The sequence below is a fragment of the Catharus ustulatus genome, chromosome 21, assembly GCF_009819885.2.
Source record: "Catharus ustulatus isolate bCatUst1 chromosome 21, bCatUst1.pri.v2, whole genome shotgun sequence".
NCBI lineage: Eukaryota > Metazoa > Chordata > Aves > Passeriformes > Turdidae > Catharus > Catharus ustulatus.
The window spans coordinates 10,491,966-10,515,946 of NC_046241.1; the positions used below are offsets into that span (position 1 = coordinate 10,491,966).

The 23,981-nt window shown below is 45.4% G+C and overlaps 1 protein-coding gene across 6 annotated transcripts in view; it reads left to right on the forward strand.

Moving 5' to 3' along the window:
• GAPVD1 (GTPase activating protein and VPS9 domains 1) overlaps positions 1 to 23,981 on the forward strand; it is a 32,648-nt gene that overhangs the window by 4,095 nt on the left and 4,572 nt on the right. For 2 of the 6 annotated variants that reach the window (XM_033077462.2, XM_033077461.2), the window contains exons 3-26: positions 6,317 to 6,531; positions 6,882 to 7,725; positions 8,893 to 8,979; positions 10,107 to 10,241; positions 10,348 to 10,537; positions 11,434 to 11,514; positions 12,312 to 12,472; positions 13,202 to 13,331; positions 14,076 to 14,201; positions 15,019 to 15,192; positions 15,488 to 15,625; positions 16,220 to 16,354; positions 16,903 to 17,022; positions 17,459 to 17,536; positions 17,665 to 18,038; positions 18,551 to 18,638; positions 19,006 to 19,086; positions 19,744 to 19,866; positions 20,348 to 20,477; positions 20,864 to 20,973; positions 21,586 to 21,745; positions 22,027 to 22,214; positions 22,868 to 23,081; positions 23,622 to 23,694. In XM_033077462.2, coding sequence (XP_032933353.1) covers positions 6,347 to 6,531; positions 6,882 to 7,725; positions 8,893 to 8,979; positions 10,107 to 10,241; positions 10,348 to 10,537; positions 11,434 to 11,514; positions 12,312 to 12,472; positions 13,202 to 13,331; positions 14,076 to 14,201; positions 15,019 to 15,192; positions 15,488 to 15,625; positions 16,220 to 16,354; positions 16,903 to 17,022; positions 17,459 to 17,536; positions 17,665 to 18,038; positions 18,551 to 18,638; positions 19,006 to 19,086; positions 19,744 to 19,866; positions 20,348 to 20,477; positions 20,864 to 20,973; positions 21,586 to 21,745; positions 22,027 to 22,214; positions 22,868 to 23,081; positions 23,622 to 23,694 — 4,125 coding nt within the window. In that variant the 5' untranslated portion in view covers positions 6,317 to 6,346. The remainder of the gene's footprint in view (positions 1 to 6,316; positions 6,532 to 6,881; positions 7,726 to 8,892; positions 8,980 to 10,106; positions 10,242 to 10,347; positions 10,538 to 11,433; positions 11,515 to 12,311; positions 12,473 to 13,201; positions 13,332 to 14,075; positions 14,202 to 15,018; positions 15,193 to 15,487; positions 15,626 to 16,219; positions 16,355 to 16,902; positions 17,023 to 17,458; positions 17,537 to 17,664; positions 18,039 to 18,550; positions 18,639 to 19,005; positions 19,087 to 19,743; positions 19,867 to 20,347; positions 20,478 to 20,863; positions 20,974 to 21,585; positions 21,746 to 22,026; positions 22,215 to 22,867; positions 23,082 to 23,621; positions 23,695 to 23,981) is intronic. The other 4 variants (XM_033077463.2, XM_033077465.2, XM_033077464.2 and 1 more) reach the window with 4 other exon arrangements.

A 23,981-nucleotide genomic window follows, 5' to 3' on the forward strand; every position in this document is an offset into this window, starting at 1 on the left:
TTTTTACTTCTTAACCCAGTCAAAGGGCCAGAACAAAGGCTGGCAGTTGCTGGGATCCTATCATAGGGAGCCGTAAGTACCTGCATGCACTGCAAAGTTGTTAAGCCCCAGTTCAGCCCAAAGACTCCCAAAATATACAAAGCCTGTGTTCTGATTGTGGCCTTTGAAAAGTGATGTGTGAGAAAGGAGGATACTCTCGGGGGATCCTTTGGTGAGTCAGTTGTGGTGTGGCTGGGGAAGTCATTCCCACATCAAGCCCCGTGCAGGTTCCTATCAGTGGTGTCTGTCCTTTTCCACAGGGTACTGAGAATTTAAAACCCCTGTCAAAGGCAGAAGCTTACAAACTCTGAGCAGCAAGGAAGAACACAAAATGTCCTTATTTTCCTGCGGATGGGTCGGGCTCACTCAGTAAAACCAAATGCCCTCCATGGTTCCTCATACCCCAAGGGGATGCCAGTCCTTTACCGGGGGAACAGAAGCCTCACAGTCCTAGCTGGCTCTTTGGGGGAATGCCCGTGTTAGTACACCAACACAGATCTAAGGATGCACAAGTATCCTGCTAAGCTCCCTTTGTGAGCAGAACCTGGGATTTCACAGTTTCAAGTTGTGGGGAAGCTGAGAACGAGAACCAGAACTGACTCCTTCGTGTCACTGCAGAGAGCCCTCCTGTCAGCCCAGTCACATCGTGTCTCCTGAGCATGTTTCATTCAGAAAAAGTGGTTCTTGCTACTCTTCAGAAACAAATATGTAGCAGGATCATTATTCAGACAAAAAAAAAGTAGACTAAATGATCTGAGTTCAAGCTGAAGTGGGACTTTAAAGTCCCTCCTTAACAGAATGGCACAGTCTGCAGCCACGCGACCGCCACGCGAGCCACGCCCCCCCGCGAGCCCCGCCCCCCCGCGAGCCCCGCCCTCCACGCGTGACCCCCCGCGAGCCCCGCCCCCCCGCGTGACCCCCCTCGAGCCCCGCCCCCCTCGAGCCACGCCCCCCCGCGTGACCCTCCCCGAGCCTCGCGCCCCCCGCGAGCCCCGCCCCCCGCGAGCCACGCCCCCGCGTGACCCCCGCGAGCCCCGCCCACCACGCGAGCCCCGCCCCCGTGAAACCCGCCTCCCCGCGAGCCCCGCCCCCACGCGTGACCCCCCCCCCGCGAACCCCCGCTCCACGCGAGCCCCGCCCTCCACTCGCGCCCCGCCACCCCGCGAGCCCCGCCCCCCCCCCGCGTGACCATCCCACGCGGGTATCCACGCGAGTTTTTTCCACGCGAGTTTTTCCACGCGAGTTTTTTTCCACGCGAGTTTTTTCCACGCGAGATTTTTCCACGCGAGTTTCTTCCACGCGAGTTTTTTCCACGCGTGTTTTTTCCACGCGTGTTTTTCCCACGCGTGTTTTTTCCACGCGAGATTTTTCCACGCGAGTTTTTTTCCACGCGAGATTTTTCCACGCGAGTTTTTTCCACGCGAGATTTTTCCACGCGTGTTTTTTCCACGCGAGATTTTTCCACGCGAGTTTTTTCCACGCGTGTTTTTTCCACGCGAGTTTTTTCCACGCGAGTTTTTTCCACGCGAGATTTTTCCACGCGAGATTTTTCCACGCGAGATTTTTCCACGCGAGTTTTTTCCACGCGAGATTTTTCCGCGCGAAATTTTTTTTCACGCGAGATTTTCCTACACGAGATTTTTCGCGCTTGTTTTTCCCACACGAGATTATTCCATGCGTGTTTTTCCACGCGTAATTATTCCCTTTTTTTGGGTGTTTGCCCTGCTCCCTGTCCATGACTACAGCGCAGTATTTACGGACCTCCGTCCCGTCTCCACGGGGCCCGGGCGTGCCTGTGTAGGGGCCGTGCCGCCTGCGTGGGGCCGGGCCGTGCCTGTGTAGGGGCAATGCCGCCTGCGTGGATCGGGCCGTGCCTGTGTAGGGGCCGTCCCGCCTGCGTGGGGCCGGGGCGTGTCTGTGTAGGGGCCGTGCCGCCTGCGTGGGGCCCGGGCGTGTCTGTGTAGGGGCGGCTCCGCCTCCACGGGGTCCGGGCGTGCCCGCCGCTGCTCCGCTCTGGAGCTGTTCTGTGGGGTGTCACTGAATGCTGGCTGTGGCCAAGTGCTGCAGAGTGAACCTTGTGGAGCCTGGTCAGAGCATGCAGCCGCTGCAAAGGGAAGAGTTTTTGGGGAGGAGCAGTGTCAGGTAGGTGTGTTAGTGGTGCAATGGTTTCTTTCAGGACAAGCTGTTTTGGTAGTACCTTGTCTGAAGAGAGGAATAGCATGTGCATCTTGCCCAACTGGGTTTTTTGGGTTTTCTTCACTGAGCCTTGCTGGAGTGCACTGTGTGTTAAACTGCTGCTTTACATCTCTGGTGTTCTCAGGTGTCTGCCAGAGGTGAAGACAGAGTTGTTTGTGCTCTTGCTTGCTGTGTGGATTCAGAATAATTAATTTAAAAACTGGTGGAAGGCAGTGATGAGGTATTCCTCTCCACAGAGCTGGATCTCAGCAACAATCCTTGCAGTCGAGCCACTTGGATTTTTATGGAGGTTACCAAGCTGGGGAAGCTGCTGATCCTGTTTGTTTGTGCACAGGGTGAAAGCTGCTGTCATGCCGGTGTCTCCCTGTGGATTGACAGGAAAATCCTGTGGATTTTCACAGTTCTTGACAAAGCAGTGGTGCACAGTAACCTGCTGTGGCTCAGCTCTGGATCAATTCTCCTCTTGCTTTCGTTATTTCTGGTGTTCTGCAGCAGAGGCAGATAAGACACACACGTGGGTAGTGGCCAACTGATGGGATGTTATCAGGTAGTCACAGGACCAGTATATTTAGCAGCACAGATGCTGCTAAGGGTGCTCTTTGGAGCCTTGTTTTGGGTCTGGAGTTCAGAGAGGCAATTAGCTTAAAAGCAAAAACCAGAATGCACAGCGACTTCCCACAGCTTCTCAGGGCTGTGTCTGTGGAAGGGCTGAGATGCTCCTCATGAGGAGGTGCCCAAGTTGTTCCTCTGTGGGGTGGTCACCTCACTTTCCAAGGAGGGGTGGGGTTTCTGCTGTCAGTTTTTTCCAGGTGGCATCACAAATGGTACAGTGCAGGAGTCTGACCCCTTTTTGTTGGACAGGTGGATTAATGCACATGTAACAGGACTCTGGACTGTGGGGGAGTCTTGTTTGCTTCCTGGGTATCAACTTTGTATATTGATTTTGTGTATTTCTTCTTTTTTCATTGTCCATAGCTCCAGAAAACGTTACCAGCAATGTAACTGCTGTTTTGATGATCATACCTTACCACAAAAAGTCTCTTGTTTCCAGGACATCTTTGTCTCTTTTGCTGGTGGGACTTTTGGAGCTTGGTCTGACCTGTGGGCAGAGGAGGAAGGAGCAGAACATCTTCCTCAGAGGCTTCTTAGGGAGCTTTACCCATCCCTGATGCTGGAAACATTACCTCTAATTAAAAGAAAAAAAAAACAAAACAGAAAAAGACCTTGAGTGAAACTGAGAGAAGTCACTTGTAAGTGTAGGAAACACTTCAGGGGCTGAAAGTGAACAATGCCAACTAAAACTGTTCAGGTTTGATTGAGTATGAGCAGCTCTTGAGCACAGCCCTGCAGTGGGAAGCTCTGAAAAGGCAGAAGGAACTCTGCAGGTCTTATTTGTGTGTGTTTTTATGGATTCAACTTCTTTTTCCTGATTGATAGCACTACCTCACAGCCTAAAAACTGGTTACTACTGTGTTCGCAGGCAGTAGCAAGTTTACTGCTGGGTTTCTTTTTTTCTGCAAGCTCTTAAATTTTGAGACTAAAAATAAATTTGTTGCAAGAAGTTGTTATTTGTTTCACAAAGAACTTTGGCAGTAACAGCAATGTTTCTTCTTCTAATCATTTCTCTGAGTCTGTCCTAGTTAAAAACATCTGAATTAGCACATCCTTCAAGTTCCTGTTGTAATCTCATTTTTGGATGCATCAGCTGTAGCCTCTGGTTAGGGTTGCTGAGTTTGGTTTGGGGTCTTTTTGAGTTTAGGGTTTCTTTTAAGGAGCTTTATACCCATTTTCCTGTGTTTATTAGGAATAGCCTTTAAACCTTCAGGTGTAATGAAATTGCAATTTTTTAATGCATTGTGACAGCTTCTCTGTTCGTTTCTGCCTGGCTTCTGGTTGAGAGGTTAAAACTATAGATGAAAGGACTTAATTACACAAGGAGCAGTGATGGTTGTCAGTGCACCTGGTTGTCAGGCTGCAAAAACCCAACAAATGGGAAACCTGTGCCTAATTAGGGAGCTAATCTGTATTCTTCAGTGAGGATCACCTCCTGCTCTGCTGAGCAGTGAAATGCAGATCTTTAAAACACTGGCAGGGGAGAGCACTGGGCCAACACGTGGTATTCTAGCACATTATTTGTGGTTTCTCAAGCATGGTCTAAATGGGTTTGTGAAGCAGGGCTTGTCCAGAGTCACTGCAGGTTGTGGGAAGTAAGTTTTTATTTCATTGCTTTGAGGGGCTCCTCACTAGAGCCCTCTGATATGTCCATTACTGATACACATGGCATGAGCTGTTATAGATCATATCTGCATCAAACCCTTGTCCTGCCCAAATCAGCTGGTTTGGCTGTTAGTTCTGCTGGGGAAGGCATAAAGCAGTTAGCCACCAATTAATTCCATGATCTGCATGATTGTACCCCTTTCCTTGCCAGTATTAATGCACTTGATGGGGTTTTTTTCCTCCCAAAAAGTTAATTTTTAGATGGATTTGCTCCTTGAACATGTCTTGTTTGGTGCAGTACTCTCCTGAGATGTTTTATACTTGTGAAGTTAAAACTTATCTTACATTCATACAGAATAGTAGTTTATGTAGATTTTAGCCCCTGATGTGTTATGAAAGCCTATGGTTGTTTCAGTTTTTCTCTCTATAAAAGAGCATTTTTGAATCATGGCCCAAAGAAATATTCTTCTGAATTGAAATATCTGAGGAATTTTTCTGAATGAATTCTACTATTGAGCAAAGTCTCTAAACTTATTTCCAACCACTGCCTTACCTGGGTATTGACACTCCTTGGTTTGTGGTTTGGTGGGTATTTTTCTTAGTAATATTGTTGGGGTTTTTTGGTTTTGTTTTTTTTTTAGCAGAAAAGAGTAGCATTGGGAGCTTGGTGCTTCTGGTGCATAGGTGAGAGAGGTCACAGGCCAGAGATTCCAGCAGTGCTGGGCTGTGTGGCTGGCTTTAGGATGGAGTTCCTCAGACAGTGAGTGGGAATGGGGGCTGGTCCTCATCTCCCTGAGCTTGTCCCCTGAGGTGCAGCAAGGGCCACACATCCCCAGGTAAAGGCCAGGTTCCCACCTCGTGTGCCTGAGGTGTGCTCAGGGGCTGTGGCAGGGCTGTGCTCCTGGTCCTGCTCACCAGGGTGAGCTGAGAGTGCTGATTCCTGTTCTGTGAGTGTGCCAGGGGTGCTGTGCTGTGCTCACACCCCTGTGCTGTGAGTGTGCCAGGGGTTCTGTGCTCACCCCTGTGCCGTGCTCACCCCTGTGCTGTTCTGTGAGTGCCAGGGGTGCTGTGCTGTGCTCACCCCTGTGCTCTGCTGACTCCTGAGCTGTGCTGTGTGCCAGGGGTGCTCTGCTGACCCCTGTGCTGCTCTGTCTGTAACAGGGGTGCTGTGCTGTGTGTGCCAGGGGTGCTGTGCTGTGCTGACCCCTGTGCTGTGCTCACCCTGTGCTGCTCTGTCTGTGTCAGGGCTGCTGTGCTCCCCCTGTGCCACTCTGTCTGTGCTCACCCCTGTGCCGTGCTCACCCCTGTGCTGTTCTGTCTATACCAGGGGTGCTGTGCTGTGCTCACCCCTGTGCTGTGCTCACCCTGTGCTGTTCTGTCTATACCAGGGCTGCTGTGCCGTGCTCACCCTGTGCCGTGCTCACCCTGTGCCGTGCTCACCCTGTGCCGCTCTGTCTGTGCCAGGGCTGCTGTGCTGTGCTCACCCCTGTGCTGTTCTGTCTATACCAGGGGTGCTGTGCTCACCCTGTGCCGTGCTCACCCTGTGCCGCTCTGTCTCTGCCAGGGCTGCTGTGCTGTGCTCACCCCTGTGCTGTTCTGTCTGTACCAGGGCTGCTGTGCTGTGAGTGCCAGGGGTGCTGTGCTGACTCCTGTGCCGTGCTCACCCTGTGCCGCTCTGTCTGTGCCAGGGCTGCTGTGCTGTGCTCACCCTGTGCTGTTCTGTCTATACCAGGGGTGCTGTGCTGACCCCTGTGCTGTGCTCACCCCTGTGCTGTGCTCCCCCTGTGCCACTCTGTCTGTGCTCACCCCTGTGCTGTGCTCACCCCTGTGCCGTGCTCACCCTGTGCCACTCTCTCTCTGCCAGGGCTGCTGTGCTGCCCGCCCACTGCCCACCATGGTGAAGCTGGACATCCACACGCTGGCACACCACCTGAAGCAGGAGCGGCTGTACGTGACCTCGGAGAAGCAGCTGATCCAGCGGCTCAACGCCGACGTACTGAAGACGGCGGAGCGGCTCTACCGCACGGCCTGGATCTCCAAACAGCAGCGCATCAACCTTGACAGGCTCATCATCACCAGGTATGGCCCAGCACACCTGCACTGCTGGCACCCACGGGCGCTCCTCAGGGTCTGAAGGCCTTGGCTGAACTGGTCAGGAAAACAGTGAGGTTGTAAACCAAACCTCAGCTAGGGAATCTTGCACCAAAAGTTACTCATTGGACATTTAAACAATTAAAAAAAAAATACCTGTGTTTGTTTTGCGTCTGTTCATGGGAAAAAAACTCTCCAGAATTTGCAAATAATTTGTTGTAACTCTGTGGAAAGACTTTTTTGTTCTGTGGTAGCCTAGTTAATAGATCACTTGGCATCTCTTAGCAAGTTTGTTTACTTAAGAGTTACTTAAACTGTTTCAATGTTTTTCTTTAAAGTGCTGAAGCTTCTCCTGCTGAATGTTGCCAGCACGCAAAAATCTTGGAGGACACACAGTTTGTGGATGGATACAAGCAGCTGGGGTTCCAGGAGACTGCTTATGGAGAATTCCTGAACAGACTGAGAGAGAACCCCAGGCTTATTGCATCCTGCCTGGTTGCTGGAGAGAAGCTCAACCAGGACAACACCCAGAGCGTCATTCACACAGTCTTCACCTCCATTTATGGCAACTGCATCATGCAGGAGGATGAGAGTTACCTGCTGCAGGTGCTGCGGTACCTCATCGAGTTCGAGCTGAAGGAAAGCGACAACCCCAGGCGGCTGCTCAGACGAGGCACCTGCGCCTTCAGCATCTTGTTCAAGCTTTTCTCTGAAGGACTCTTCTCTGCAAAACTTTTTCTTACTGCGACCTTGCACGAGCCAATCATGCAGCTTCTGGTTGAAGATGAAGATCACCTGGAAACCGATGCAAACAAGTTAATTGAGAGATTCTCCCCAGTACAGCAGGAAAAGTTGTTTGGAGAGAAAGGCACAGAGAAGTTCAAGCAGAGAGTCCAAGAGATGGTTGACTCCAACGAGGCCAAGCTGGTGACTTTGGTCAACAAATTCATTGGCTACCTCAAACAAAACACGTACTGTTTTCCTCACAGCCTGAGGTGGATCGTGTCGCAGATGTACAAAACGCTGTCGTGTGTGGACAGGCTGGAGGTTGGTGAGGTCAGAGCCATGTGCACTGATCTGCTCCTGGCCTGCTTCATCTGCCCTGCCATCGTCAACCCCGAGCAGTACGGCATCATTTCTGATGCTCCTATCAATGAGGTGGCAAGATTCAATCTGATGCAGGTATGATTCACACCCAGGCAGGCTTAAAATACATATAAATGGCCTTTTTCTTCCCTCTAGAACTGGTGCTGCTACAGTAAAACTGAAGGTACTGCCTCTCCTACTCAGAAAATGAATGCTAACGAAATATTTGTGTTAATTGTTGCTGAAAAGGCAGGCTCCAAAGTTTATCTGTTTGCTTAAAATACTGATTTGAAAAAATTGACAGCATGTATCCCTGTATCCCTTAGGAGTGTTTCAAATATCCTTTATAAAGGCTGTTTTAAGGGATGGAAGTTAAGGCATAAAAATGACTATAAGATGAATTCTGGAATGTGTATAAAAGGATGTTATGCTGTTCTTGCTGATGTTAAATTGCAGGTATTGCAAAAAATAATGAAATACTTTGCTGAAAACCCCTTATTGTCTGGCACTAATGCCCAATGCTCTACTTGGAGCATTCCCCAGCCCTCATGACCAGTTTTTGTCATTATGCAAGCACTTGGATAATTTAATATTACATAGAGGAGTCATCTGAAGGTGTTGAGCAACCCTTGTCTGACTGAGGATATTCCTCCATGTGAGGAACAAAACTGCTTTTTACTGTTGTCTCCAAAGTGGGCAGGGAGCGATTCTCCCGGTGCAGTCACACTGGTGAGTTTTGCTCAGTGCTTCTCTGAAATCCAGCAGCAATCCTCTCCTGTGTCACTGCTCACGTGCTGCAGCAGAGCAGTTGGCAACTCTTTAAATTGAGGCTTGTTTTGCAGTTGGAGATGAATAAGGGATATGTGCTCTGAAATAAGGGCTAGCCCTCCTGCTATTTTTCCTTAGTGAAATATATGCAGCCTTTGAAAATCTCTAGGTTTAGATGACCTAGATTCAACTCTCAATTCTGACGTGTTGCAGAAACAAAACATGCTTTGTTCCTGGGAGGGGGAAGTATGGATGCTCACAGCCTACTGTGTGTGCACATTTTCTTGTTAAAGGCAATGACTGCTTTTTTTTCCTAAAGCTACTTGCATTTTTTTCTTTCTTGAAAGCAAGCACAAATCTCTGTCCACTCAATCAGAAGTATTCCTTGGAGTATTAAATGAAAAAGGATTTAGATTGGAGGAGGTTTTTTGGATATTTTTTATAATCAGGTCCATCATGTTTGAAAGGCTTATTCTGTGTGCTTTTAAATTTCAGGTTGGGAGACTTCTGCAGCAGCTGGCAATGACAGGCTCTGAGGAGGGAGATCCACGTACGAAGAGCAACCTTGCTAAATTTGACAAAGTAAGAATCCAGGCTGAAAAAATCCAAGACTTGGTGAATGTGTCATCATCCTTCTGCAGCCTCCTTTCTCAGACTTTGGAAAGGACTTACTAAGAGTTTCATTTCCAAGTTACATGTAATGAAAAGCAGATTAAACCCTGCACAAAACTGGGGAAAAAAAGTTTTGAGTACTGGAATTAAGGGTTGGGGATTCTTGCTTCTACTCTGAGCTAATACTTCTTAAAAGAAATTATTTTTTAAAATTAAATGAACTATATTTTCAACTGAGCATGGTAAGTGTTCAAGGCCGGGCTTGGAATAACCTGGTCTAGTGGAAAGTGTCCCTGCCCATGACAGGAGGTGGTACTGCATGGTCTGTAAGGTTCTTCCAACCCAAGGCAGTCTGTGATTCTGTGAAATACTGAATTACTGCCTGTGGTTTTTCAGCTGCACCTAACTTTGATCTGAAGACAAATCAAAACACTTTGATATTAAGACAATCTTAGTATAATGTCTGTTTTAACATGAAGTATTGTTAGTGCAAGTAACTTCTTTTTCTTTACTGTATAGTTTTGGTTTTTTAATTCAGTGTTTCCTGTTAGTATAAATCCCATAGAACAGTTACCTTCATCAGAGCAACAAAGAAGCTGATGACCTTTGATACATTGTCAAGTGTTTAAAAACTTGTTGACATCCTTGGTAATCTTGTATTCTTACAGTTTTTGATACTTCTGTTTGTTAGACAGTTGCCACACAAAGCTACACATTTACTGTACAAGTAACATTTTAACTCTGATTAGAAAGCGACATTGTTGTTGGTTCCTTGTTTCATTTTCCCTCTGCACTCAGCAGATTCTTCAGGAAGGGCCGGTTTACTGCCATTATCTTTTCCTCTTAAATTGTAAGAGGACACTTAAGTAAGTACCACTTTGGAATGCAGGAAAGGAAAGAAGGCAATGCTAAAAGTAACTGCACACTTTCCTTGCTTGCTCTTGGGTGATCATAAAATATCAACGATTTTATCCTAAGATTTTAGAAGTAGGAAGCGAAACTTAAATTATTCTGTGAAATACATAACTCCTGCCATAAGTTTCTTCCCAAAGTGTAGGGAGTGGTGTGTCATTCCCCCTGTCTGCTGTCCCTCTCAGAGCTGTGTTGCTGCTTTCCTGGACGTGGTGATCGACGGGCGCGCGGTCGAGACGCCGCCGATGTCGGCCGTGAACCTGCTGGAGGGGCTGAGCCGCACCGTGGTGTACATGACCTACAGCCAGCTCACTGCCCTGGTAATGCCCCCTGCCCTGCTGAGAGCCAGTGCCAGCCTGTGCCCTGGTGTTCCCACCTTGGCTACTGTGCTCTGCAGCTCTTACCAGGGCAATTGTCCGTGTTTAGGTTGGCTTCATGCGGAACGTGATGTCGAGCGATCAGCTGAAGGAAGATCGGATGGCTTTGGAAAACTTGCTGGCAAATTTACCCCAGAACAAGCCAGGGAAAAGCAGCAGCCTTGAAATGACTCCATATAACACCCCCCAACTTTCTCCTGCAACTACTCCAGCTAACAAAAAAAATCGCCTGCCCATAGGTAAGGAGAGCAAGGGGAATTCCTGCAGGATTTCTGACACCTTGGGCTTTTCTGTATCACACCTTGGCCATTGTCTCAGTCATCTCCTGGGGTTACTCTTCACCTACACCTTCAGCTCCTACTTTCTCTGTGTAGATGGTGAAGAATTTTCTTTAGTATTGAAAACCAGGTAACTTCCCTAGTGTCTAATGCAAGCGTGATGGATGACCTTCATCACTCCAGCCTGAGCTGGAGAAAACTGCTGGAGTCATAATGGTGGTGGTTGGCAGCGATAATAAAGGGAAGGTTTGAAGGTGGGAAGCAGATCCGGGGATAAAATTGCTTAGGAAAGTAGTAGGATGGAAACAGAGGCATTTAATTAGTGGGGTAGAATAATTTTAACATTTTGGTTAGAGAACAAATGGACAGGAGGGTGAACAAGCAGGAGCAGCACTTTTAGACTATGTGCTGAGAACAGAAGGTTTGTCCTTTCTCCATTGCTTGCCTGCTCTAATTCCAACTGTCACTATTCTGGAATGCAATTTTAGCTTGGTTGGGTTTTGTTTCTTCAATAGGATTTCTGGGTCTAGATTTTTTCCATATTAATAATACTTCCTTTTGAAATAGGAAATGTGGTACTCTTCTTCAGTGTATATTTATATGAATATGACCACGTGGGATATTTTTGTTTGAGAGATTTGGTGTGTAAAAGGATGAAAATATACAGAGGCCAATAAGTGGCAAAAAAACACCCCCAAAACAAACCTGTCTCATGTTGCTTTAACTCTGCTTCTGAATGGTTCTGGTTTTATACCTCTAAATTAGAGGCACTTTACAGCATTTATTTTATGGTATAAAATAGATTTTGCTCAAAGTTTTTGTTTCTTTTGTTTCATTTTAATGCTTTCGAACTCCAGGACAGCAGTTGGCAGCGATTACTGCCTGGGATCCCTCTGCTTCCAATCTGTCAGCTCACATAACTCTAGTAACCCCTTTTGGTGGGTAATGCCCTCTTTCCATTCTTCTGTGCAACTTTGACTCATGTCCCATAACTCAGCATGCCTTTGGGCCACCCTGGCAATCAGTTCCCTTTGCAGATTTCTGCAGTGTGTGATCTCACTTGTGTACATGTGGGCTTTAAAAACCCCTCTGTGTGATAATCAGAATTTGGCTGCCACTTCTGCACACTTGCCTTGCTCTCCTTGGGTCAAATAGAGAAGTAATTGGTGTCATGCTGCCATTCTCACAAACCTTAATTTCATGTGGGTGTTTTTACTTCCGTGGAGCCAAATGTGGGAATCTGAGTTGAAAAGAGGACTTAAGAGTGGCAAAGTAATCAGAATAAACCACCTGATGTTGTATTGTCTATCTGGGCTTGAGGCACCTGTTAGAATAAGATTTCCTACTTCTTAGGAGAAAAAGCCTTTTAAACAAATTAATTAGAATTTTAAGCCACAGAAACCTAGACCTATTGTTAGCAACAAACTTAATTTTCTCATATAATGTATAAAAGATCTGTTTGTGATTGGAATAGGCTGAATTACTGTAGGCAGACAAGTCACAGTGTACCTTGTTTTTCTGCTTCTCAACTTTTATGTTGAAAGTTTTCTTCACAGGGGAGTACTCAAGTTTAAACACCAGTTCCATCTCTCAGAAGTTTAATTTTGAAAATTTATTTAGTGTGTATTGCTATTTAAAACATCACAGTTCTGTATTTCCATTGTATTGTCTTTTTTCCCTCCTTAACCAAGGAGGAAAAGCTTTCTAATGTGGGTATTTTAAAATGTTTTCTTAGCCACTCGAAGCAGAAGTAGAACAAACATGCTAATGGACCAGCATGGAGATCATGAAGGATCCTCCCAGGAGACTATTCCAGAAGTTCAGCCAGAAGAAGTGCTGGTGATTTCTTTGGGGACAGGTCCACAGATTACTCCAGGAATGATGTCAGAAAACGAGGTACCAGAATCAGTGACATCTCTGGTGTTTTGAGCCGTGCAGCCTCTGTCTTCTCTGGTAGCACAGCACTGAGGTTGCAGAGCTAGGTGTTGGTAATAAATCTGGAATGGGAATTAAAATCCTTATTCTGTGTAATTGAGCTGGGGGTTGTAGCTTTCAAACTGGCCTTTGTTAGGTGGGTTTTTTCCTTCACTTAAGAAGCTAAAGAGCAAACCTGGGCTCTGTTTCTGAGCATTAAGAAACTGCTGTGCCTCTGCATGCCCTGTCCTTTGGAGTCAGGGACACAGGTGAGTGGCAGAACTGGAGCACTGATCCTGATGCTTTTGGCAGCTCATGAAAAGCTCAGCCCAGGTTCTGTGAGGGCAGAGCTGAGCTCACAGTGCCATCAGTGCCTGCAGACTGTTCCTGGGCCAGGGCTGGTGTTCCAGCCTTTCCTTCTGCAGCTGTAGCACAGCTGCTGCTCCCAGCTTTGCTCCCTGCCTGTGGCTGGGCTTATCTCCTCTGTGCTGCACTGCTCTGGGGTGATGAGGGAGCTATCAGGACATTCCTGATACCAGGGTGGTTCCTTGCATTCCCTGACTTGGAAGGTTGCTGTATTTTTTCAAACAGAATCTTAGAAATTTGTTTGCTCCGTTAACAATACATAAACACATCTCCAATGTTTTATTTGCTGTTTAATTATCTGAAAAAAAAATAAATTAATGAAGTCTTGTTTCTTTTCCCCTGCAGGTGTTAAATATGCAGCTTGCAGATGGCGGGCAGGGAGATGTCCCCATCGACGAGAACAAACTCCATGGTAAACCTGATAAAACCTTGCGCTTTTCCCTCTGCAGTGATAATCTGGAAGGAATATCTGAAGGTGAAGGGCTGCTTAAGTCTTGAAGAAGTTTTGTTGCTCTGTTGTTTGTTTTTTTTCTCCCTTAACTGTAAAAGGAAGGTGTGTTAAATGCAGCATCCTGTCTTTGCTGTTTTGAAGGCTGTGCTATTTCACTCTGAGAGCCTGTCTTAGTTGTTCAGACAGTACAGCCTGGAGCTAAATTTTGACCTACAAAGGCATAGCTGAGTCTGAGAATTAGGAAGAAAAAGACTGAGTGTGTTTCGAAAGAGAAAATAGAGGAATTTTTTTGGTTTTTTTTTAAACTGAGGTGTAGTACTAGTTATTAAGGTAATCTAACTTAGCTCTAAACTTGGACTTCTCAGACTTATTTTTCATCATGTTCTAATTAACTGTTCCATATCTCAGAACAGTTTCTGTACAACTCCTTTATATGAACCTCAGACATAACAAAGCACAGATGTCTGTGGGACAGCAGAGGTTCAACCACATCACTTTTGCATTATTTTGTATAACTTCCATAACTTCATTTTTGCTCTCTGTCTCCTCAAAATAAAACAAATTCATGAACAAGTAAATAAATTAAAGACAAAGACTTTATTGGCTTTTAAGTTACAGCTAAGTGCAGCAGTGGTGAGATTCAATATTTTGTGTTGGAACTGCTACTTAATCTCTTGTAATTTTTCTAGTGAGTCTTTGTATCCTGATTTGTTACTGCTGTCTATTTAATAACTTAAATTAGTTTTAAAGTGAAATGTGTTTTTGCAGGCCCTTCCAATCGCTCCAACTCTGTGTCCTCCCTGGACCTGGAGGGGGAGTCGGTGTCGGAGCTGGGCGCGGGCCCCTCGGGCAGCAACGGCGTGGAGGCTCTGCAGCTGCTGGAGCACGAGCAAGGCAGGTGCCAGCCCCCTCCTACAAGTGCCTGAGCTGCTCTACATGCTAAAGGCCAAGTCTTTGTGGGGAGAGGTTGTAAATTGACTAATTCAAGGGGAAAAAAAGTAGAAATGTTCCTTGTGCGATCGCTCTCGTTTATTTGTGGGTTTGGTTTGGTTTCTGTCCCCCTCCACCCAATAAATATTCTCTGTTGTCAGGAAAAGGAAATTGCCTGGAATTTGGAGAGTGAAGTCCTTTATAGCAAACTGCTTGTAAAGTTTTGCTTGATGTCAAGTTCTTCCCTTCAGGAATAGGTGATCAGGGTTGGAGTAGTCTGGAAGTATCTGGGTGATTTTCTGTTCCATGTCCATTTGTCAAACACTGAACAGGTTGCCTGGAGGTTGTGGTGTCTCCAGCCTGGAGATACTCAAAATATGCCTGGAATGATCCTGAGCAACCTGGTGTCCTTGACCAGGGCAGGGGGTTTGGGCTGGAATGATCCCTGGAGGCCTCAGCTTCTCTGTGATCCCGTTCCTCTGCAAGGATTGTGTCAGTGTCTTTGTAGCACCACATTTCATTTATTTTTTCTGTCAATTTAGTTGATGATTACCAAGTGTACTTCCGGATTTTGCTTCTTATGTCTCAAATGTGTTTTCAGGCAGCATTTCCTGAAAGGTGTAATACTGCTTTACAGGCCTTCCTTTAATCACTGCCTTACCTGACACAATTAGGGGGTTGTTTGTTTGGGACTTTTTTCCTGCTGTATTCTTACAGGTTTTGAGTCTGAAGTAGCTGGAGGAGCCTTTCAGAAAACCAAGAGCTGTTTATTTTTCCACAGCCACAACTCAGGATAACCTGGATGACAAGCTCCGTAAGTTTGAAATCCGTGACATGATGGGTTTGACTGATGACAGAGACATTTCAGAGACTGTGAGTGAAACCTGGAGCACAGATGTCTTGGGAAGTGACTTCGACCCCAACATCGACGAGGACCGGCTGCAGGAGATCGCAGGTAACGGGTGTGCTCTGGGTAGGTCCTGTGCTGCTCTGGAGCCTGGGACTGCAGAGCCTTCCTCCTCCTCCTCCTCCCTTCCTCAACAGGGGCATTTCCACAGATTCAACTGGAGATTTGCTCTAGGAGGATTTTTGTGTGCATGACCTGGACTGTACTTAGTTACTCGTTTCTTTTCAACATTGTGTTTCCTGATTGCTTTGCTAAGGACACTTAGGATGTGTTCTTACTTTTCTCTCTAGAGCTGACTGCCCAGGCCCAGCTCTAGCCATACGCTCCGGCTTTACTTTTGCAGGTGCAGCAGAGAACATGCTAGGCAGCTTGCTGTGTTTGCCAGGTTCAGGATCCGTGTTGCTTGATCCCTGCACAGGTTCAACCATATCAGAAACCACAAGTGAGGCGTGGAGTGTGGAAGTATTACCAAGTGATTCAGGTCAGAATCGGGCAGTTTTTGCTTATTTCTTTAGCATGATTCTAAGACTCTTCCAGAGGCATAGAATTCAAAACAAGGCCTCTTCTCTGTCTTCAAGAAATTACTGTCCTAGGGTTAAGTTAGTTTTTGTGAGTTCTTCCAGGATTAAAAGGAGAAAATGCTCCTAGGCAGAAAGAAGATTGGAAAGTACTGGGAGAGACTTCTGTTACTTAAGAAGTTCTTAAGGTCTGAAGGGGAAGAGAAGGGTTTGCGAGCAAACTTGTGCTTGCTTTCCTCCCTGTGGTAGGAACTCTCCAGGACCACAGTTTACTTTGGTTAGTGAAGATGTGACTCTATCCTGTTGTCTAAGAATACAACAATTGAAATACTAAACAGTCCTTAGCATGCCTGTGCAGACAGAGCATTGCTGTCTGTGCAGAGTCCTGCCTTCTGTACCAAAGGATATAAGAAAACTCTTGCTGAAGTGGTTGAGTGGCCTTAAAACTTGATACACTAAATCCACCCACCCCTTCCTTCTGCTTGTGAATGTTTGGGGAGCATGGCATTGAGTAATGGTTCTTTCTCTCTCTACTCTCCCTTGTCTCCCTTTTGTAGAGGCTCCAGATTTAAAGCAGGAGGAGAGGCTCCAAGAGCTGGAGAGCTGCTCTGGGCTGGGGAGCACATCTGATGACACAGATGTGAGGGAGGTCAGCTCCCGGCCCAGCACCCCCGGCCTGAGCGTGGTGTCAGGTGTGTGCTCTGTCACAGCATGCTCAGCACCCACTGGCTGCATGTGCTTCCTTTATGCATCCCTTCACTCATAAAATAACTTCCTGCACTCATTCTGGGATTTGCAAAGCATGGTTCTTTGTTCAGCTCACAGAAGAAATGAAAAAGGCAGCAGAGAGGTGAATGCCCTGTGCTGCAATAACACTGCTTAGCAGAGGAGTGTTGCTTTGGAAGAAACTCCAAACTTTCTTGCATTTAGTTTGATTATCACAATTTGTTTTATTTAAGTAAATCATAGCTCTAGTTCTCTGTTTTCTGCAAAGTGTGTGAGTGGAGTGCCTTCCTAATGCCCCTTCTCAGAGTGTATTCATGGCTATGGTGACACTTTAGAAGATGTAGAGCAGAAATAAACTGTTATTTTATGAGTGTAGAAATTCATAGTGTCTGTAGGTGCTACTGTGAGTTGGAACTTGATTACTCACTGTCCACCAAATGTTTTGACAGCCTCAGGATTTTGTTTCCTTGCTCTTTGAAAGACTATTACAGATTCTTCTTTTGTTATGTGTAAGGTATTAGTGCAACATCTGAAGATATTCCTAACAAGATTGAGGATCTCAGGTCTGAATGTAGCTCTGACTTTGGGGGAAAGGATTCTGTAACAAGTCCTGACATGGATGAAACAGCCCACGGTAAGTTACTTATCTGGAATCTCTGATAAAAACAAGTGGTATTTTTGTAATCCTTAAATTTTACAATTTCTCCCCAATTTCAAAGTGCAGGTAACTAAGCTCAATATTTTCCTTATTTGCCAGTACTGTATTTGTTTGACAGAGAGGCTCCAGTGCTTTGCATTACTAGATCAAAGATCTCTAATTCAGTTTGATTACATTGACCTTCCTCTGGCATTTTGGAGCTGGGCTGCTCCTCAAGAATTCCCCATTTTTTGTGATGTAATTCTTTGATTATTTCAATGTACTACAGAGATCTCTCCATACAGGAATATCTTTGCAAATACTTTGCAGTATAAGTTTGGTAAACTTTTGTTGCTGCAGTCTGTTTCTCCAGTGTCTCTCACGTTGGAGGCGGTTTTGGTACAACACTAACTTTGGTCTCTCTGTATTTCAGGAGCCAGTCAGTTGACATCTCCTCCTTCTCAGACAGATTCTTTGCTTGCATTATTTGACCCTCTGTCCTCAAATGAGGGTGAGTTATGAAGATTAACTTTGTTTTAAAAGCATTTTGGACGCTTCTATGTTAGAACCAGGCAATCAGGTAATTTGGAATAATATTAAAAGAGAGCTGTGTGGTTTCTTTTCTGGTTGTGACCACAGGTGTGTCAGCTGTCGTCAGGCCTAAAGTGCACTATGCAAGACCCTCTCATCCACCTCCAGACCCCCCCATCCTGGAAGGAGCCGTGGGAGGCAACGAGGCGCGGCTGCCAAACTTTGGGTCCCACGCGTTGATTCCGACGGACCTGGAAGCCTTCAAGCAGAGACACTCCTACCCGGAGAGGCTGGTCCGCAGCAGGAGCTCCGACATCGTGTCCTCAGTCAGGAGGCCCATGAGTGATCCTGGCTGGAACAGACGTGCTGGGAATGAGGAGAGGGAGCTGCCCATGGCCTCTGGCAGCCCCGGGGCGGCGGCGCTGGCGGCCGCCTCGCAGTCGTCATCTTCATCTCCCAGCAAGGACTCCTCCCGGGGAGAGGTGAGGCTTCTCTTCAGCCTTTTGCTTTTGTCTCTCATGCCCACTTTAACTACACATCTAATGCCAGAAAGCTGGAATTAAATCTCTCTAGCCAAGGAGTTACAACACACCTCTGTTACCCTTTAAACGTGGCCAATAATGTTTTATAAGATAAAGCTGCAGATGTTCAGAGTGACTTAAATGGATCTGGCGTTTTTTTAATTTACTGGATGAGGTTTACTGGATTTGGTGGTACTTCAGAAACAGAGTCATTGTAGTGTTAAATTGCTGCAGCAGCCTGAAAATTAATTTTCTTTAAAAAAGAAAGAAGTGAAATCTAAGTTCTTTGTGGCTGCAGGTTTGCATTTGCAGAATGTCTTCTTCAGGAGAACTATTTCTGACTGAATCTGCTCTCTGTGCTCTGCTGTAGTTCTGTTTTTACAGTCAGTGTAGCAAAAGCTGATGTGAAGGAGAAATTTTCTCTTTACACTTGATTTGGTAAATGCTCAAATGTAGTCTCTGCCCTTCTGCAGATTGAGGAACGGAAAGACAGTGATGATGAGAAGTCTGACAGGAACAAGCCCTGGTGGAGGAAACGTTTTGTGTCTGCCATGCCCAAAGGTAGGATCATGTCTCTCTGGCTTTGGTACTTCAGTCAGAGCTCACGCTGCCTTTGTTACAGCTTTAGTCACTTTTATGGGTAAAGTATAAATAAACATGTAAATAAAATGGGGAGCTACCTCTCTGCCTTGGCAAGTAGTTCCATAGAACTACTGGAAGGCAAAACTCTCTGCCTGACCTCATGTCTGTTAAAGGTGGAGCTGGCTATAGATGATGACACTACTGTTCTGCTCTACCGCATGGATAAACTTAATGCTTTTATGAAAGTTGATTTGTTGAAAATTTTCTGCATTAGCCCTTCCTTAAAGTTTCTGTTATTTAGCCATTATCTCAGAGTAGTCTTTGATGAGGTACCTTGCATTTTCAGCTCCTATACCATTTAGGAAGAGAGAAAAACAAGAAAAAGACAAAGATGACATGGTGCCTGACAGATACGCAACGCTTCAAGGTATGTGAATAACACCATCATGGTAATTTTCTCTCAGAATGTGCCTCCTGGAGCTCCAGAGTGCCCACCAGGTAGCTGTTGACAGACAGGTATGTGCTGCTGTAGCTGGTGTTCAGAAGTGGCACTTTGAATAAGAAAATGGATAAAGATTTCCTGACTCAAAGGCTGTTTTTAAGCTGTCACATGTCTGTCTGTGCATGTAGTGGATTCTCAACTCAAGTCCTCACTTTTCCCCCGCCCTCATTATGGAGCTCCTGTCCTTGTCACAGCTGAGCTGTGAGGATAGTTGTAGACAGTCCTCTAATAGTTACTTAAATGTTAAATTAAACATTGTTTGAACCTGGGTGTTTAGTTTTCTGTTTGCCTGATGCTTTCTAGAAGTCTTCCAATATCCAAAGCCCTTTGTGTGTGCAATATAAATGTGCTGAGGATCTGCTGAGGATCTGACTTCATTTGTTCACTTTGATTGTATTGTTTGTTTTCTGGTTTGCTTCAGACTTTATTAATACATTTGAATTTGGGCTGCATGGGACACAAGTAGCTCTTTGTTTGATCTAGCTGAAAACAGAGTCCAAATGTGTAGGCTTAAGTTTTTGTGTTTGCTTTCAGTTGGCCCAACACCAGGGTAACTCCTGTTGTTTTTTATGGTCCTTTCAGATGATCCCAGCCCAAGGCTCAGTGCACAGGCACAAGCTGCTGAGGATATTCTGGACAAATACAGGAATGCAATCAAGAGAACAAGTCCCAGTGAAGGAGCCATAGTGAACTACGACAGTGCAGGTGAGAACCTGACTTTTGTAATCACTACCAACATAGTTTCTGCTCCTTAAAGATGAAAATACTTCAGAATTCCAGACCAATGTTAGTATTAGCAGCTGAACAATGTGAGCTCTGAACAAGGAATGTTTATTCAAATAATCTGTGGGACAGTCCCTCAGAGGCTGGGAATTAAATCAGTATTCCCAAGGACAACTCTTTCACACTGCCCTTGAGGGAGCTGGTTGTTGATAGCACATCTCCTACCAGATTTTTTGTTTTGTTTTAAATGTCACTGAAGAAGTGCCTTCCAAAACTTTTGCAGTTTCTCCTTAGGAACTTCTGGGCTGTATGTTTTAATGTACCTTTTTTCATATATCCAGAACAAGCTGGTTTATTTGCTGTCTCCATTCTCTCCCTGACCTTAGAATAATGAGCAGAACATTTGTCTGGTTTCTTCTTTTGACTCCTTTCTTGAGGTGTAATGTGTTTTTCATTTCCACAGAGACAATTGGGGATGGTGAGAGCATGCACGACTCCCCACGGGATGAGGCTTTGCAGAACATGTCTGCAGATGACCTCCCAGACTCTGCAAGTCAAGTAGCACAACCACAAGGTTCTGCTTTCTCCTATAGGTAAATAGACTTGCAGGTTTCATCTTACCCACAAAGTAGAATTAAAAGCTGAAGCTGTGTGGCTGGTTCCCGCAAGAATCTTAGTACAGATTCACTGTAAATTGTTTTGTACTTTTAATTTTAAGCATCTCAAACTGTCATATTTCCACTGATGAAGGGGGGATGTTGTAACCAGAGAGGACAGAGCAATTCAGTGTTTAAGAAAATCCCTTTGAAAATGGTGCTGTATCAGAAGAACTGCTATTTTAAAGTCTTGACAAAGTTGTATATTAAAATGATGTTAAATAACTTCTAGGCAGTATTAAACAAAAAAGAAAGTAAAGACTTCTTATTGAAGAAGCAGACATCTCATCAACTGTGTTAAGAAAATATTTTTCCTCTTTAAGGGATGCAAAGAAGAAATTGAGATTGGCTCTTTGTTCAGCAGATTCTGTTGCCCTCCCGATGCTGACCCATTCAACAAGGAATGGTCTCCCAGACCACACAGACCCTGAAGGTAAAGGCTCTTTGCACTGTGTGTCTCCTTGTCCCCATGTAATGGCTCTTGTACTGCACCATTTATGGTCCCTTCTCTTTCCATAAATATTGAGGGCACAGGCTGCCTTTTGCCCCTGGAATGTTTCAATTCTTACTCCACACACAAACTGCCATCTCAACCTGCTCTAAGATTTTTTTTGTAATGAAGTATCACAGATACAGTGCAGGTAGAGCCTGAAGCAATAGAACAGACTCTCAAAATACATGTGCTGCTGGGAGTTGTGCTACTTGAATGATTTACTGGGTCTTTATGTTGACTTAGTATAAATGTGTTGTGTTGTGTCCTTTCATTCACTCTAGGTTTATTTGCAGACGTGAATATGTCACCCTACCCTGGTCCTCTTCACATTTCAAATGGTTCTAAAAGCTAGATAAGATAGTGATATGGAAGCTTATCCTCTGATAGCTGGAAAATTCAAAAAGGCTTATTAAATTGTTCTAAAATAACATTTACTGCCTAATGTACAGAAGTTTTATTTTAAACCATCAACGTGCTTCCCTTATTCAAAAACTTTATTTTCATCGTGCCTACATTTCTTTTCCTTAACATTTTCCCTTTGTTCTTTATTAGATAATGAAATTGTGTGCTTCTTGAAAGTCCAACTGGCTGAAGCCATCAACCTGCAGGACAAGAACCTGATGGCTCAGCTGCAGGAGACGATGCGCTGCGTGAGCCGCTTCGACAACCGCACCTGCCGCAAGCTGCTGGCCTCCATCGCAGAGGACTACAGGTACCCGTGCAGCCCCTCACCACTGGGCTCCCAGCTTCTTGTCTTTATTCACCAGCAGACTGGGGAGATCCCTTTTGTTTTAAATTGTGCTTTTCCAAACCTGGTTACTGCATCTCTGCTTCCCCACAAAAGGAAGGGATTGTCTCACCCATGTGAGACATTCAGGCTCTGTTTTGTTTTAAAGCAACAGGTGGAAGAGCTCTTTGCACTAGGACTCAGCAGTCTGTAGAGCTGTTAGCCTGTGTGTTGTTGTGAATCTGATGCAGGGCTCTTTGCTTTAGGAAAAGAGCTCCATACATCGCTTATCTAACTCGCTGTCGCCAAGGGCTGCAGACGACACAGGCGCACCTGGAGAGGCTCCTGCAGAGAGTCCTGCGAGATAAAGAGGTGGCCAACAGGTACTTCACTACAGTCTGTGTGAGGCTGCTGCTGGAGAGCAAGGAAAAGAAAATAAGGGAGTTCATTCAAGGTGAGATTAATGCAAACCAAAATTTTTATATTCCTTTACTCTGTATTTAGATGCTGACTTGGGTTAATGTTTTAAAATATGTCTCTTGATCTGAGGAGTAGATTCCTAAAATGATTTCAATTTCAGATGGTGAATTAGTGGCTAAACAGACCAATTGCTGTGGCTTTACAGCATGTTGTGGCAGCTAAGCTATGGTAATTGTCTGCATTTTTCATGGGCTGAGAGAATGAAAGTAATTTGATCTTACTTGACCGAAAAAGTTACGCCAAATCACATTATCTGCCCCATGGCAGAAACATGGATACTATTAATTATTTCATATCTACTGATACACGATAACTTAGGTTGCAGCATTCAGTTCTTAGTCCAGAACCTATGGCTGCACCTTAAAAGATATGGGGGATAGTAATCGTGTGAATCAAAGATTCAAAAATATCACAGCATAAGAGACAGTGGCACCAGGAAACTCAAAACAGCCACTCACACCAAACTGGTTCTATGTTCTCTGTGCACATATCTGACTAAATGAAGCACATAAGGAATTTGGAGTCAGTTCCTGCTCCTGGAGCATATAGTGCTGCACATTAAAAACCTGTCAGAAATAATTTTTTTTTACTTTAGCGAATGTTCTTTCTCTTCTCCCTTTTTATCAGATTTCCAGAAACTCACGGCAGCAGATGATAAAACAGCCCAAGTGGAGGATTTTCTGCAGTTCCTGTACGGGGCCATGGCTCAGGATGCCATATGGCAGAATGCCAGCGAGGAGCAGCTCCAGGATGCACAATTAGCCATAGAGCGCAGTGTGATGAATCGCATTTTCAAACTCGCCTTCTACCCTAATCAGGATGGAGATATTTTGCGTGACCAGTAAGTTAATGGAATTCAAAGGACTTGTTTTCTCTTCTGCACTTGATGCAGTGGAATCTGTGCAGCCCTCCTGTGACAGACTTGTCTGAGTCAGCCACACAAATTCATGTTTTTGTTCAGAACATTTTGTAAAAGAACGAGGATGGGCTTTAGCATTATGTGCAAATGTGTTTGCAAGAGACTGCTGGAACAGGAAAAAAAAGTTCTAAGTGTAATGATTTGGGATCAGGTCTGCAAATGTATGTGCTGAGAGAATGATCAAAGCCTGGTTCAGGACTGGACCTGGTCCATTTTCAGGTGTCAGTCAGTATTTCCCATGTATTTGGGGTTCCTGTGGTTTAGAACAGATGCTGTTGGGATGCTCTAGAGCACATGTGGTTGTTCTCGGCTGTACAGAACAATCCTCTGCATCTTCACTGACCTGGTGTCTGTCATTTGTAGGGCCACACTCCTGAAGGTCTTTCTTGTCCTATCAAACATGAAGCAGGTTTCCTCAGCTGGCTGCTGCTTACTTTTCACTCTTGTTTTTTGTGTTTTCAGGGTCCTTCACGAGCACATACAGAGGTTATCCAAAGTAGTGACTGCAAACCACAAGGCACTTCAGATACCTGAGGTAACAACTCTTCCTTTGCTTCTGTATGTGTGTTGGGGTTTGGGCTGGGACTGGGGCGGAGAGAGGATTGCTCTGTTTTACACTTAGAAGGGTTACTTCTGTGTGTGACAGCTGAAATATCCTACAGGAAAGACACTGTAGCCATGCTGTGGCTGCTTCTCTGGGCAGCCTGTGCCAGGGCCTCGCCATCCTCACACAAAGGATTTCTTCCATATATATACAACTGAAATCTCCCCTCTTTCAGTTTGAATTCATCTTGCCTTGAAGCTGTCTCTGAAGGGAAGGAT